Below are 14,128 nucleotides of genomic sequence, written 5' to 3'. Positions count from 1 at the left end.
TTAGACTCACTGTTTCGGTCAGATCTGTGGTGCTTTTGCACATGCAGATCTAATGTAAATCTGTCAGGGTTTTTGCACATGCAGATCTAATGTAAATTTGTTAGGGTTTTTGCACATGCAGATCTAATGTAAATTTGCCAGGGTTTTTGCACATGCAAATCTGGTTTAGATCTATCATGTACTTACCCCATTGTCTGGATAAAGTAAAAATACCTTTAGAGTCTATTTTTTTGTTATAATGCATGGTAGCGGTAATTTATATTTGTTAGCCCTGCTAATATTGCATAATATATAGCTACTTCGAGGCTGTCATAGTTGTTTTTATATCATAATTGCATTTGATGTCATTGGGTTAGTTAAAATTGTTTTTAATGTTGTCTTATGACCTGCTATTTATTGTCGAGCTCATAGCCGACCTCTGTGAGGGTCATGAGCAAGTTGTTCATACTCAATTTTGTCCATGATATGGCTATCGTGAAGTTACTTGATGCTGCTACATGGGTTGACATTGAAACAACCTTGAAAATTTAATATTTATCTATGTTAGCTTTATGTCAAAAAAAAATTGTGTATGTTGTCATGATTAGGTTGAATATTAATTTGTTCTTATTGCTGCCATATGATCTGATAAAATATTATTAAATATGTTATAATTATGAATTTTGTGGGATGTTAGGAGGTTGACAAGTGTTGCACATTTGCATGCAAAACAGTCCATTGTCCACTGCTTTTGGCCGCATGCTTATGCATGAAAAACATGCTGCCAATAGCATGCTAGTATTGTCCTGTGCTTGGGGGCAACATACCTATAGCTCGATAATTATGTTTTGTATCTTGAGCATGCCTAAATTTGTTAAATAAATGAAAAGGTTTTATTGGTTATCTATGCTCATGAAATTGAATATTATATTAGCATAAATGTGTATATCATGAACACATAATTTCTAAAGTTATTTAAATATTGCATTAACATGATCATGTGCATGTTTGGATGTTATGCATGAGATGAATCATGAAGGCAAAATGCATGTTGCAAGCAAGTGTTCATATGCATGTGCAAATTATTTTATACATATGTTCTTGTTGTGTATGAATGAATATGCATTATGGACATGTTTGAATAATTGCGTGGTTACATGTTCACTGAGGATTTTTGCATAAGATGCATCAGTGGTCAGATGTGAACGATTGTAGGTCATGTGGGCCACATGCATGTGTTGCTCTAAGATTTGTTGTATGCATTGCAAATTCCATTTGAAATTATTAGCTTTCTAAATTAATTGCATTGTTAAATATTGTAACAGTCCAAAGTTTCATGTTGTGTTTTGCATGTTGATTTGCAAAATAAATTTTTTAATAAAGAATTTGATTATTTTTAAAAAGATAAAAGAGATAAACAATATAATTAATGTTTTTCTTTCTTGATGTCCCTTCCACAGTATGAGAATCCTAGATGACGATTTTGGGGGAAACTGCGAGGATACTAAAACTACGTATGCAATTGTGCCCCTAAATCAGATATAATGGTTCATTTCCCGACCACGGTTTTAGAGAGTTTTTTAGTCACTTTGCCTAGGGGTGATGTTGTAAACACAACTGTTGTTATTGGTATACCAAGAAAGTGGCATTAGTGAATGTTGATTTCCCTGGTGTCCCAACATTAGATGTTGATTTCTAATGTTCTGATGGATGATGTTGATTTCTGATATCGGTCGAGAAACAAGTATGAAATCAAGTAATAAAATACAAATTGTGTATTAAGCTATAACTGGGTACCTATCTTGGACTTCGAGAATTGTTGTGTCCGCTTTTAGTATATGCGGGTTTTAATGAAAAGTGAAACTAAACTTGTATGCATTTAATAGGGATATGCATGCAAAAGAGAACTCTAATAATAACTTAATAAATTATTTATGCATATGCATTGAAATCATGCATATTTATTGTTCTGTATTAGTTCATGCATTCTTACTTGAACTGTTTCATATAAAGTATTGTTATTACGTGATAGTTGCTTTTAAATGCTTTAATGATAATTGAATTATGAGATTGTTGTTATTATATTTCCTCTGAATACTTGCATGAATTTGATTTATATTTTTTCTTGCTTATTTAGATTCTTAGAGAAATTCATATGAAGAATCTTTGATTTTTACCCAGTACTTCTTATATTTTTTTACAAGACCTGAAGCTCAGTGATGAGGACGACTGCCACAGAGAGCCTACGAGACTGCATGACTTATCTTCTGTTATTTTTGGACAGTGTGGCTCGGTGATTTTAAATTTTAATTTACTTATGTTCTCAGACTTTAGTTATTGAGTAATAAGGTTAGTTATTTTGTTTGGATGGTTCAATGTACAGATCTCTTGTAGTTTGGAAGTTGTTAAGTCAATGAGACTCTGGATCCTTTGGTTTTGGTTTTTGCAATTGTTTAAAAAAAAATTACTTTGCAACGAAGATGAGTTGGGGTCATTACATATAGGCTCATGGGAAAATGGGGGTTTAATTTCCCCATTAACGAGGGACCTCTCCCCCCAACTACTCCATGCATGGGGAAGGGAAAGGTCTTCTCTTTATAATATTTTAAACTTTTAGGGCCTTTCCCCTCCCACGTAACCGGTAGTGGGGAGAGGAAAAGGGACCCCTCTTGCCCCTAATTGACCCAGCCGAGCCAGGTGGGCTCTCCTCCCCCCCCCCCCGGTCGGCTAGGTCAGGTATTACAACTTAATCATGCAGAAGCCTTGTCGCCCTGAATAGTTATAACAGGGTTCAACCGGTTCAATGCCACTAGTTAAGGCATCCCTCAAGAAAGGAGCAGGCTTCAATTGGAGACCTCCGAATGGTAGGTATCGATGCTAAATGAGAGAGAGAGAGAGAGAGAGAGAGAGAGAGAGAGAGAGAGAGAGAGAGAGAGAGAGAGAGAGCACCATGCCATAAATAGCAAGGGTGTTACTCTAGACATACAAATTAACCTTCTCTTGATAATGTCTTCACAAATATAACTAAGTAGTTTGAAAAGTTGCATAAAAAGCAGCTGACATAACCTTCTGATCTATTTTCCAACTGTAAGAAAAAGAAGAAGAAAAACAACCAATTTGCTTCAGTTTATAGCTGTGACTCAAGCAGCAGCATTTCCAGTGAGTGGATCAGCCTCCATGTTAACCTTTTTTACTACCCCCTATATTATGAACATAAATGCATGGTCAAGACATTGTGCAAGAAGAAACTCATTGATAATGATGTCAAACTGCACACCTCTTTCTTAGAATCCCAGTGATATGTAGCAGTAGGTTTGCAATGGGAAACACATAAGGGATAAAGAATTTTATGCCTTGCATCTCCAAAGTTGGCACTCTCTCAGTGCTTCACACCTGAATCGCAGACTGAGTGTTCAGAAACTTTAAGTGTTCCTCCAAGCTCGAGCGGCACAAGAGGGATTAGGGAGTGTAAGACATCAGTTATCAGAGGCCGATAACTGGGCTCTGGTTGTACGCAGAGAACAGCAACAGCTGCAACCTACATTACCACGTTGCACTAGTTTTCTAAACAAGAACAGACATGCAGTTTTCTGAACTCACAGAAGACATTTGTTGATCACACAAACCTGGTACAAGTGTTTCAGATCCATGGTGTTTCTAATAACAGGATCAATGATATTTGGAAGCTTAATTCTGTCAGTAAGATGAGGCATCGCCTGTATTAAGATCACAGAACAGTTAAGAGTGATCCTCAACTTATACAGTAATTCAGCTATCTTCTGCAGAAACCCACACCAAACAAACATAAAACCTACCCATGTGACAATGGATTGGCATGGAGGGGATGCCATCTTCTCGACTGGTTTCTTGCCCATGAGCAGCTCCAACAGGACAACTCCAAAAGCAAACACATCACTTTTCTCTGTCAATTTGCCTGGAGAAGGTAGATGAACACCTCATTTTCCTTATCACAATTGCAAATTGAGGAGAATTACTGATACAAATCACGTTCTTATTATTGAAATAAGATTCAAGCCTATACTCTATAGACATTTAGTTGTTCACTTTGTTCCACAGAAATGCAAAAGAGGGGTACCAGACTTGGAGAAGTAACCATGACAGTGTTGCTTTCAACTTGAAATTTTGCTAAATAGTTTGAATTTTCAGTTCATTGAAGGAAAAAGAGGGGCAAAACAAGGAAAACCTTGATCATCAGATCCTGCATTAAATGGTATAGATGAATTTCAAGGAAATTGAAGTCATACCATTCAAAACGTACTCTGGTGCAAGGTAACCCAGTGTCCCTAGAATCTTAATGTTGGTTTGATTCTGGCTTCCAACAGTGACTGCAAGACCAAAGTCTGAGAGCTGCATACAGCCACAGATCCATAAGACATCAGGGAGTGGAGATGAAAGGAAGGAACACCTAAACTATCAGCAGAGAGATTTAAATGACAGTCTTAACAACATGAACAAACCTTGGAATTGTAGTTGGAATCCAAAAGAATGTTAGAAGGCTTCAGGTCACGGTGGATCACAGAGGGGTCGCAATGTTCATGCAGATACTCGAGGCCTCTGTTTCATCATCAAATGTCTATGAACACCATGAAGGTGATCACACAAAATGGAAACTAAAGAATGAAAGATGGAAACACTAACCTTGCTGTGTCGAGGGCGATCTTCATACGAATGTGCCAAGTTAGTGAGGATCCATGTGATGGTCCTGAAAGAATAAATGAAGCAAAACATGAATTCAAAATCTTTTCAATCCATCTCGTGCAATTCAAACACACCAGAACATATTCTTCCAATTTGAATTACAGAGGAAGATAAGAAGCACCATGCAATAGCGATTCCAACGTCCCGTTTTGCATCATTTCATAGACAAGAAGCCTGGTTTCTCCATGAATGCAATAACCCAATAAAGAAACCACATTTGGATGCCTAATTCTACTCATCAAATCAACCTCATTCTGCACAATCACATGATTATGAAATTCAGAGTTCTGGTCATTTGCAGCTGAAGAAGAAACAGGGTACTGATTGGAACTAACAAAATACCTCGAATTCTCGTTGACAATCGGGTCGGCCATTATCTAACCTCTTCACTGCAGCGAGGAAATTGTCATCGAAACGGGCTTTGTAGACGCACGCAAATCCTCCTTCACCCAGTATATTGCTGCTATTGAAACTGTTAGTTGCTGATTCAAGGACAGCATACTCCATCACAGGAACAGGCCTCTTCTTGCTATTCATCCTCAAGGAGTTAAATTTGCTCAGAATAGGAACCAAACAAGTCCCTTTTGAGATATCTAGAGAAACATAACAAGGGTGAGAATAAAATATCCTAAAAGCCTAAAACTCATGCCTTGGTGAGAATTGCTTCTGTTCGGAGTGGAATAACTACCAGAATTTTGTGCACTTTTCAAACCCGATCTGCCGGCAGCACATCGACGGCAAATCCAAATACAGACTGCTGAAGTTATGATCAGTCCAAGAACAGAAGCAACAACTATGATAACCAACATCAGTTCTTTCCCAAATGTGTGGTTCTCTTCATTCTCACCTTCAATGTGGAAGCCTATTTCAGCATGAAAATCAACAAGCAGTTCAAATAAGGATGACAACCTTCAAAAGTAAAGAAGTTGGTCTTCTTTCGAGTTACCTGACGGAGCGCCAGCAGACATTGTTGAAGGAGATAGAGAAATGGGTTTATCTGGTTGGGAGAACATGGGATCGTGAGGGGGGAGAGGGGGAAGGGAGATGGGTGATGGGAGAGGGGAAAGCCTAGCATGATTGAGCGACAAGGGGAGGGAGAGGAAGAGCAACCAGAAGGAAAAGGCAGTCCTCATTTCTTTGGTAGGAGAGAACAACATTCACTTGGATGAAAACATGCACCAATGCTTGAACTAGTGAGAACAGATTCACAGAGAGATTGAGGAAAAAGAAGATGCTATAATGATGTTTCACTCTCTGTGAGAAAAGATCCAGTTTTTTGAGTTCACGGTGACCGTTCCACAAAATTGACTGTGACCAAAATACCCCACACTTTCTTCTTATTTTTTTTTTTTTTTTTTAAGATTAGACAAAAAAATTTTTTTTTTGAGGATTAGAGAACTAACCATGTTGGCTTTTCCTGCCTAACTCTCCTTAGAACAAGGTCTCCACCCCAGCCCCGGATCAAAATCCTATCCTTCATCCTTGCACAGGTTTTGATTTTAACATCCATCTCGGCCTTCATTCATGTTTCATGTCCTTCATCCCCAGCCCAAACAGAGCAAGGTGGGGTGGGGCCTCATTTCCCTAGGTCCATTGCCATCTCAAATAAGGATTAAGGATAGGGCAAGACCCCGAAAGCATAAGTTCATTCTCGCATCGATCCCTGCACCGGTTTTGATTTTAACCTCCATCCCCGCCTCCATTTTCATATCCTTTGTCCTCAGTCCAAACGGGGCAAGGTGGGGCGGGGTCCCATTTTCCTGCAGTTCACTGCCATCCCTACTCAGTCTTTGTCTTAGCTGCGCAACTCACTGAGAACTTACCTCTCAGCTCAGGGAGTCACCACACTTTGGCTAGTGCAAGGGTGACTCCTATTGAACCTAGACTACCCACCCAATGGCCTAGGCCCCCATCTTAGTATGCCAAACCCTTTGAGGCTTGTCTCGAGTTCGGATAGGATGAAATATAATTGCACAAAAAATTGTGCATTAAGCACCCCCATCACCCTCCATCAGGTCTTGGGTCTCATCTGACAGGTGCTTAATGCACAAATATTTATGTAATCATATATTTTCACTGCCCCCACACCCTTCCTGTAATTACTCTTTGGTGGCAGTCATTCATAAAGATTAAAAATAAAAGATTCAAATGTGAGGCTGTATTGATTATGATCAACTACTAGAGTTTCAAAATCAACTGTTTCGCTTTTTCAGCTATGCAATTGATCAAAGATACCAACCATTTTATTAGACTGCTATTGTTTCATAGTTTAACAAGTGTCATTTTATTGAACATCATTTTGTAAAAGAAATCCAAAGTGAAGTGCAGGAGAGAGGGAATTTCTGTTATTTTGTTTAATGTATCTGCTTGTAGGAGAGTTTTATGCTAACTAAAAAATTTGGTGGGAGCAGTTATAATGTTGGTCACGTGATTTGATTGGGGCTTTTGCTTTGTGAGCTTCATTTACTCAGCTATAAAGAAGAAATGTATATACATCCAAGGGGTTTGGTGCAGACTACTAGACGGGTGGATAGGGTTTCATTCTCATGAGCATCAGCTCCTTGCATTAATGAGGGCATGGGCATGGGCATGGGCATGGGATGAATAAGCCCTTGATCAGCTGAAGCTTGACAACCCTTGGGGGGCAAGGTGCGTTATGGGTTTATACTGTTGGGACAGCAACTGTAAGTGTGGCAGGCTTAACGCCACAGGTTCAGCGGCTGTAACTATGGTAGGCTTAGCCAGGGCGACTAGGTCTTTGATTTCATAGGATAGTTTTCCTGTCCTTCATGGTAAAAAGAAAGAAGACAACTGACTTATAATTATCTCTAGCAAATTGGTATCCCCAAACTAAGATTTGTGTTGTGAAGACCTTGGATTTCAAAATTTGTCTGCCTTTCCTTTTGATACCAAAAAGTAGTTTTGGACGTAAAAGAAAAAAAGGTGAATATAAATGTGTGGGGACTGAAGGAGAACTAACACCAGCAAGGTGCACATGGGAATGGAGAGAAGGTGCAGGAAATAAAGGAGAGAAGAATGTGTTTGATAGAGAGAGAAAAGAGGGGATATTAGAGTGGCAGTGCATGGCCCTGCAATTGTTGATTCAAAATGGGGACGTCCAAGTACACCAAACTTTATGGACACGGCTGACAATATTGGAGATCTTGATCAGAATCTGATGATCCCCACTGCATAAATGGGTGACAACCCTTTTGCTTCCCACCATAGTTTTTCAAATTCTGAATTCCTCTTATCTCTTTAATGTTCTCTTTTTTTTTTCTTTTTCTTTTTTTTTTAAGGGAATCTGGGTTTAAGGGGACCCCTACCAGAACAACAGCCACCCGTGTGACAGAGAGATTCATCCTGGGCCTTCAGCTTGACACAGGATCCCGCTTACCACATGGGATACCACCGCGGTGGTATTCTTTTTTTTTTTCTAAGCCAAAGAGAAGAGAATATATAAGTTAAGAGAAAAGGAAGTAAACATGCAACTAAGCAATATCAAAACTAAAGTAAACTTACTTTGAATAATATGTACCTTTCTGAAGTTTCTTAGTTGGTAAAATAATAATAGTTCTGCAAAAAAAAAAAAAAATGGAGAGGCTATTGCATCCGGTCAAGTTTTTTTTAGAAGAATTGCTCATCAAAAGAGAGTTGAAGAGTGTATTAACACGTTAGATTTCGCATCATCAGGACACGTCAAAGTCGAGGGAGAAGGATGGATCATGATTTGGTCATATACTTTATGCGAGACAATAGTCCAAGCTATGTCATGTATCGATCGGGCTGGATCTAGATTTTATCCTTTTATGATTGTCTATTTTCATTGAGTTAGGTTTTCTATGGAATCCCTCTCTCTCTGTTCTCTCACTCTCGCAGTGATGTAAAACAAAGCCACAATACCGATGGGCACAGCCCGGTACCCGGCCTGTTCTGGGTCGGGCTTTGGCTCCAAAAAGCAGCCCAGGCCAGATTAAGTAATCGGGCCAAAAAGGAGCCTTGCTCATGCGTAAAATATACAGGTTCCACTCATTAATTGGGTCAAGCCCGATTATTACTGGGTCAGGCCGGGCTTGGGCCAGGATATAGGTCGGGCATCTCGAGACTCGGGCCCTAATCGGGCAGGCCCGATGGCCACCCTAGCTAGGGGTGTCAACAGGTCAGTCCTTCGCTAAAATGGGTGTTTAAACCCGGTTCCGATTAAGTGATGTGAGTATCATATTCTGATTTGTATCTTCATAAGGAAAACTATACCCAGATCTGATAAGAATTACATAAATAAGACCAGATACATATCATGTAAGATAATTTTGTTAAGTTTTTATATTGAAAAATTGTGGATCTTAATGGGAACTCTGGTCAGATCCGAGTTTGGTACAAAATTCATAAACCACAACCAACCCACTTAATAATCAAACCTCATGGGTCCAACCCAGATAGTTAATCCCCCTCCCTTCCTTTATAACCAAACCCTGACCCTATAAGAATATCCTCCCCCTGTGGGGATCAGATCATACCAATCCATTGACACTCCTGGCCACCCTGCCACAATAAGGGAACAAAAAATGAGGGTGGTTGTGAGGGCACTGAGGCGAAGGCATCAGATCAAACCCCACTGGGGGAATGATGTGCATGCATGTAGCTTTCAACGTGCCCAGGGTTTTTCTCGCTTCGGCAAGGGTTCCTCATTATAAAAAAAAAAAAAAAAAGACAGATGGCAACATAAATTGTACGGCCAGAACAATTGGTGGACCCTATCTAAAGGCCAATCAAATCAAAGATATTTGGTATCTGACAATGCCTTTTGCATGCCATTTTACCTCTCCTATTTTTTGGCGATATTTTGGACAATGCTTTGGAATCTTTAAAAGGGAGTCGTATACGGTTATTCTTTTGATACACGAATTAGGACAATGTAGGTGATTCTCAATTCCCCATGATTTTAAAAATTGTGTCAATGGTTCAGATTTCGGTTGGATATCCACTCGAGTCAGAGTCTCTTAGTTGGATTTGGTAAAGAGTATCATATCCAGTTGTCGATTACATTAGGGGTGTCAACTGGTCTGGTTTGGTTAGCACCCAGGTAGAATCAGACTTGGGCCCGATTTTTGGGTATGATATCGGGTCCGGACCTGGGTCTAATCAGATCCACTATAAGAGAAACCATACACAGACCCAATAAGAACTACATGAACCAGATCTAGACCATACCCGGTAAAATAATAATTTTTTATCATTTTTACATTGAAAATTTGTGGGTATTAATCGAGAACTCGGTTCGGGCCCGAGTCTGGTATAAAATTTCACAAACTATACCAGGTTCCATGTATTAATTGGACCTTTGAGTCCAGACCTGAGTCTTAATCCAGTCTTATTATTTATCACCGTACCCGGACCCGATAGGCATTTTCTCTGCCCCCAACACTGAAACTGCTTCCTGCTCAGGAAATCAAACTCATGATAAGTGTTTCAAAAAATCATGGTGCAAAGTACTCCCGATTATTTCAAAGATTCACATGAAACCATGCATGTGAGCAAATCATTATAATCTGGGTGAGATGCCAGCTTTCTTTCTCTTTTATTTAGTTTTCCCATAAGTTATTTATCCTGAGGATTCCTGTCGTTTTCCAAGAATTCATATTTTCTTGTGCAAGGCAAATATTTCAAGGCCTGAATGAAAGAGACTCCATTTTCATATGAAAGAGGGTCTCTTTCCCCATGGGACTGAAAGAATTAACGCTCTCATGAGAGAAGGGTGCAGCGCCCATGCTCTGTTTCCTATGAAAGTAGTGTTACACACCCCTCCTCTCTCCTTTCTTGGGAAGCATTTTCCTCCACAAGAGGGGCTTTACTGTGAAGCTGGTTCCCACACCCTGCCCAGCGACAAACGCCCCCTTAGAGCGTGTTTGATTCACTGGAAGAGGCGGTGTTTGCCCAGGTCCCACACCTCTTACTGAAATATACAAGTGCGGGAAGCAAGCAGTCCTGCATATCAAACGCAAGAAAGCACCCAGGCAGGGACCAGTCTGTCCCTGCTCGGGTGCGTCCTGCGATTCAAATGTGCCCTTAGAGTTATACAAATGCAACTTACCACAAGAGACTAAAATAGTCAGCTGCCAAAACTTGGGCATTTCTCTGTATTAAGGATTAAATAAACTCAAGGACAGATAAAATATGATTTTATTAAATAGCAATATTCTGGTATTTTTTTAAAAGGCAAGCCACGGTTACGTAGAGGAGTCCGGATCGTGTGCAATCACTGTTAAGATAGACGCTTGTTTGGAAGGTCGCCTTTTTAGGAAGGATGATCGTCTCCTAACTGCCATCATCTATCTTTATCGCATAATCCTCATCTCTTAGGAAGTTTTCTTTTTTTGCCTGTCCCTTTTATGATAAATGGTTTGTACCTCTCTTTAATTAGCTATCGAAGATATCAGAGCAAACTCCTCGTTGATGTAGGTTGTGTAGCCGAACCACGTAAATTTCCTGTTGTGAGCGTGTCTTCTTTTCTGCGAGTGTCTACAAATCGTAACGATCTCAACAGCTACATCGTGTAAATCGTAACATGATGTTGCTTATAAATTATGACATAGGCGCTGTCTACAAATTGTGACATGGCATTGCTTGTAAATCGTGACATGGTGTTGTCTACAAATCGTGACAAAACTAGCAATCACACCATGTAAATTGTGACATGGGACTGCTTACAAATCATAACATGGTATCAAAGCTTGCAATTCGGGTGGATTGATTATTGTCCTTCGATCTCAAATCAGCAGCCCTTATTCAGCAACCATGGCCGGTGATGGGAGCAACTCAATAACAATCGTGACCCAGGAGCAGAATCCCAGATTGAAGATTACTACAACCCTTCTCAATAGAAGCAACTACCTGCTATGGTCCAAGGCTGCTACTCTCTTACTGAGCGGCAAAGGAAAGCTTGGCCACATCATAGGTAAAACTCTCAAACCCGATATGATTGACGCCGCATATGATGATTGGCAGTCAATTGACCATCTAGTTATAGCTTGACTTTTGAATTCTATGGAAACAAACATAGCAAAAGGCTATTTGTTTATTAAATCTGTTATGGACCTATGGAATGCCCTAAAAGATCTTTATGAGCAATAAAACAATGTTATTAGAATTTATCAACTCCAACAACAAATTGCTCAACTCCAAAAAAAAGACAAGGCATTCCACAGTTTTTTGAACACCTAAGAGGAATGTGAGACAAACTCAACCATTATCACTCCATCACTAATGACGTCAATACGTTGAAACAAAGAGAGGCGAAAGATAAAGTTTTTAAAATACTTATTGGATTAGGCCAAAAGTATGAGAGCATTCGTAGTCAAATCTTGATGACTAGTACTTTCCTTTCATTAAACACCATTTGTTCTATAATTTAAAGGAAAGAAACTCATAAAACTATTATGGGGTCCAAACAAAAGACTGAGGATGAGACCCAGGATAAAATTACTTATACAACCTCAAATCTGAGCGATCCTAAATATGAAAGCAACAATTATCAAAATCGGAACAAACATAAGTTTAAGTGCGGTCATTGCAAGAAGATTGGTCACACTAGAGATCGATGCTCGGAGATTCATGGAAAGCCCATAAGAAGAAAAAATGAAAAGGAAGGACGTCTAGTTGCCAATATGGATGATCTTGCCAAGCTTCTTCAGCAACTTACTCATTCAAATCTGGCCATATCGGCAACAAACAATCAGCAAGAGAGCAAAGAAGAAACTCCAAGTACCCCTCTAGCCTATAATGTTATTTCTTGCACCAGCAAATGGATTCTTGATTCTGGAGCCACTGACTACATGACTGGTCAAAATACTTTAATTGATGATATTACTTTTGGAGCCAAAAATCTTGTTCGCATTGCTAATGATGTGCTTGTGTCGGTTCAAGGGATCGGTCATGCCTCCTTCTTTGAAGGAAAGGCTAAAGAAGAAGTACTTTTGTTGTCCAACTTCCCTGCCAATCTTATTTCTATCAGCAAAATAACCAAGTCATGTAATTGCGTAACTATTTTTTTGGCTAATTAAGTTGTGTTTCAGGATATCCAGAGCAAGAGGGTGATTGGTAGAGGACAAGAGCCGAATGAACTATATGTTCTTGAAAATAACCCTGTGAGTTTCAATATGCAGAAAATCTCACAGACTATGGCATCAAGGACTGCAATGCATATCAATATGCAAAGCAAACAAAAAACTCATTTAACATATATGAAAATCGATGCAATAAAGTTTTTGAGCTTGTTCACTCAAATGTTTAGAGACCAGCCCCTACCACTTCTTACTTAGGATTTAAATATTTCTCTACCTTTATTGATGATTATTCCCGTGCCATGTGGATTTATTTTTTAAAAATTAAAAGTGAAGTTTTAAATGTTTTTAAGAACTTTTGCTCCACGGTCAAACTCAATTCAGTGTCAAAGTTAAAAGGTTAAGATCCGATAATGGTGGGGAGTATGTAAGTGAGGCATTTAAAGAGTATATGGCTCAAGAAGGTATCCTACCTCCGAACACCTGCACTGGCACACCACAACAAAATGACGTTACCAAAAGGAAAAATCGGCAACTGCTCAATGTTGCTCGTGCTCTCATGTTTCAAAGCAACATTCTCAAAGTTTTTTGGAATGAGGATGTGTCCACTGCTGCATATATTGTCAACCGAATACCTAGCTCGGTTAATGAGAACCAAACTCCTATGAAGTTGATCTGGAGAAGGGAAATGTCTCTAACTCATCTTAGAGTTTTCATATGTAAGTGTTATGTTCATATCCAAGAAGGCCAGCGAAGCAAGTTAGATAAACAAGATGTCAAGTGTGTTTTTTTAGGCTTTTCCACTGTTAAGAAAGGTTTTAAATGTTATGACCCAAAGAACAAAAAGCTCTACACATCTAGAGATGTACAATTTTTTGAAGATGAGACTTATTTTCAAAAGAAAAACGGGGATGAAATTCAGAGGGAGCATGTAGTGAAGGAAAATGTTATACTCCCTATAGTCGACAATCTAGAATACAATAATCAAGGGGACATTGATGAAGGACCAAATCATGTAGGGAGTTCAAATAAAGATAATGATCAAAATATCGAGCAACCTCGCAGTCTTCTCGATCTACTCGAGCTCCTAGCCATCTACGAAACTTTTATACATACCTGGTAAGAAGGCCAGACGTCCATCTTATTGAAAATTATGTTGACTTTTCAAAGGTCTCAAACAAGTTTTTTGCTTTTCTTTATAAAATATATTCTCAAAGTGAGCCACAAACCTTCTTAGAAGTTGAAAAAGAATCAAACTGTAAAACTGCTATGAAAGAGGAATTGACTACCCTTGAAAAAATAACACATGGGATATCGTGCACTTGCCTCCAAGAAAAAAACCTACAGGATGCAGATGGATCAATAAAATC

General features: G+C 39.2%; 1 protein-coding gene across 1 annotated transcript; it reads right to left on the bottom strand.

Annotated features, from left to right (window-relative positions):
- Positions 1-3,358: 3,358 nt before the first annotated feature.
- LOC149841929 (putative receptor-like protein kinase At1g80640) lies at positions 3,359-5,666 on the bottom strand. Its single transcript, XM_090000550.1, has 10 exons — positions 5,645-5,666; positions 5,450-5,560; positions 5,041-5,291; positions 4,820-4,952; positions 4,639-4,702; positions 4,458-4,554; positions 4,245-4,347; positions 3,795-3,913; positions 3,606-3,695; positions 3,359-3,517 (listed from the first exon to the last, which is right to left on the bottom strand). Exons 1-10 carry the CDS (start codon positions 5,664-5,666, stop codon positions 3,359-3,361), a joined length of 1,149 nt encoding a protein of 382 aa, XP_089856676.1.
- Positions 5,667-14,128: the final 8,462 nt, after the last annotated feature.

Source organism: Nuphar pumila, chromosome 3, assembly GCF_984573655.1.
Source record: "Nuphar pumila chromosome 3, dmNupPumi1.hap1.1, whole genome shotgun sequence".
Classification (NCBI taxonomy): Eukaryota; Viridiplantae; Streptophyta; class Magnoliopsida; order Nymphaeales; family Nymphaeaceae; genus Nuphar; species Nuphar pumila.
Note: the sequence above shows the minus strand (reverse complement) of the source record. Positions and strands in the feature narration are given on the sequence as shown.

Coding starts and splice junctions, on each gene's coding strand:
- LOC149841929 (XM_090000550.1), bottom strand. CDS start 5,666: ATGTCTGCTGGCGCTCCGTCAG. Junction 4,348..4,457: donor ATTCCAACTACAATTCCAAG/GTTTGTTCATGT, acceptor GGCTGTATGCAG/CTCTCAGACTTTGGTCTTGC. Junction 3,696..3,794: donor GCCAATCCATTGTCACATGG/GTAGGTTTTATG, acceptor ATCTTAATACAG/GCGATGCCTCATCTTACTGA.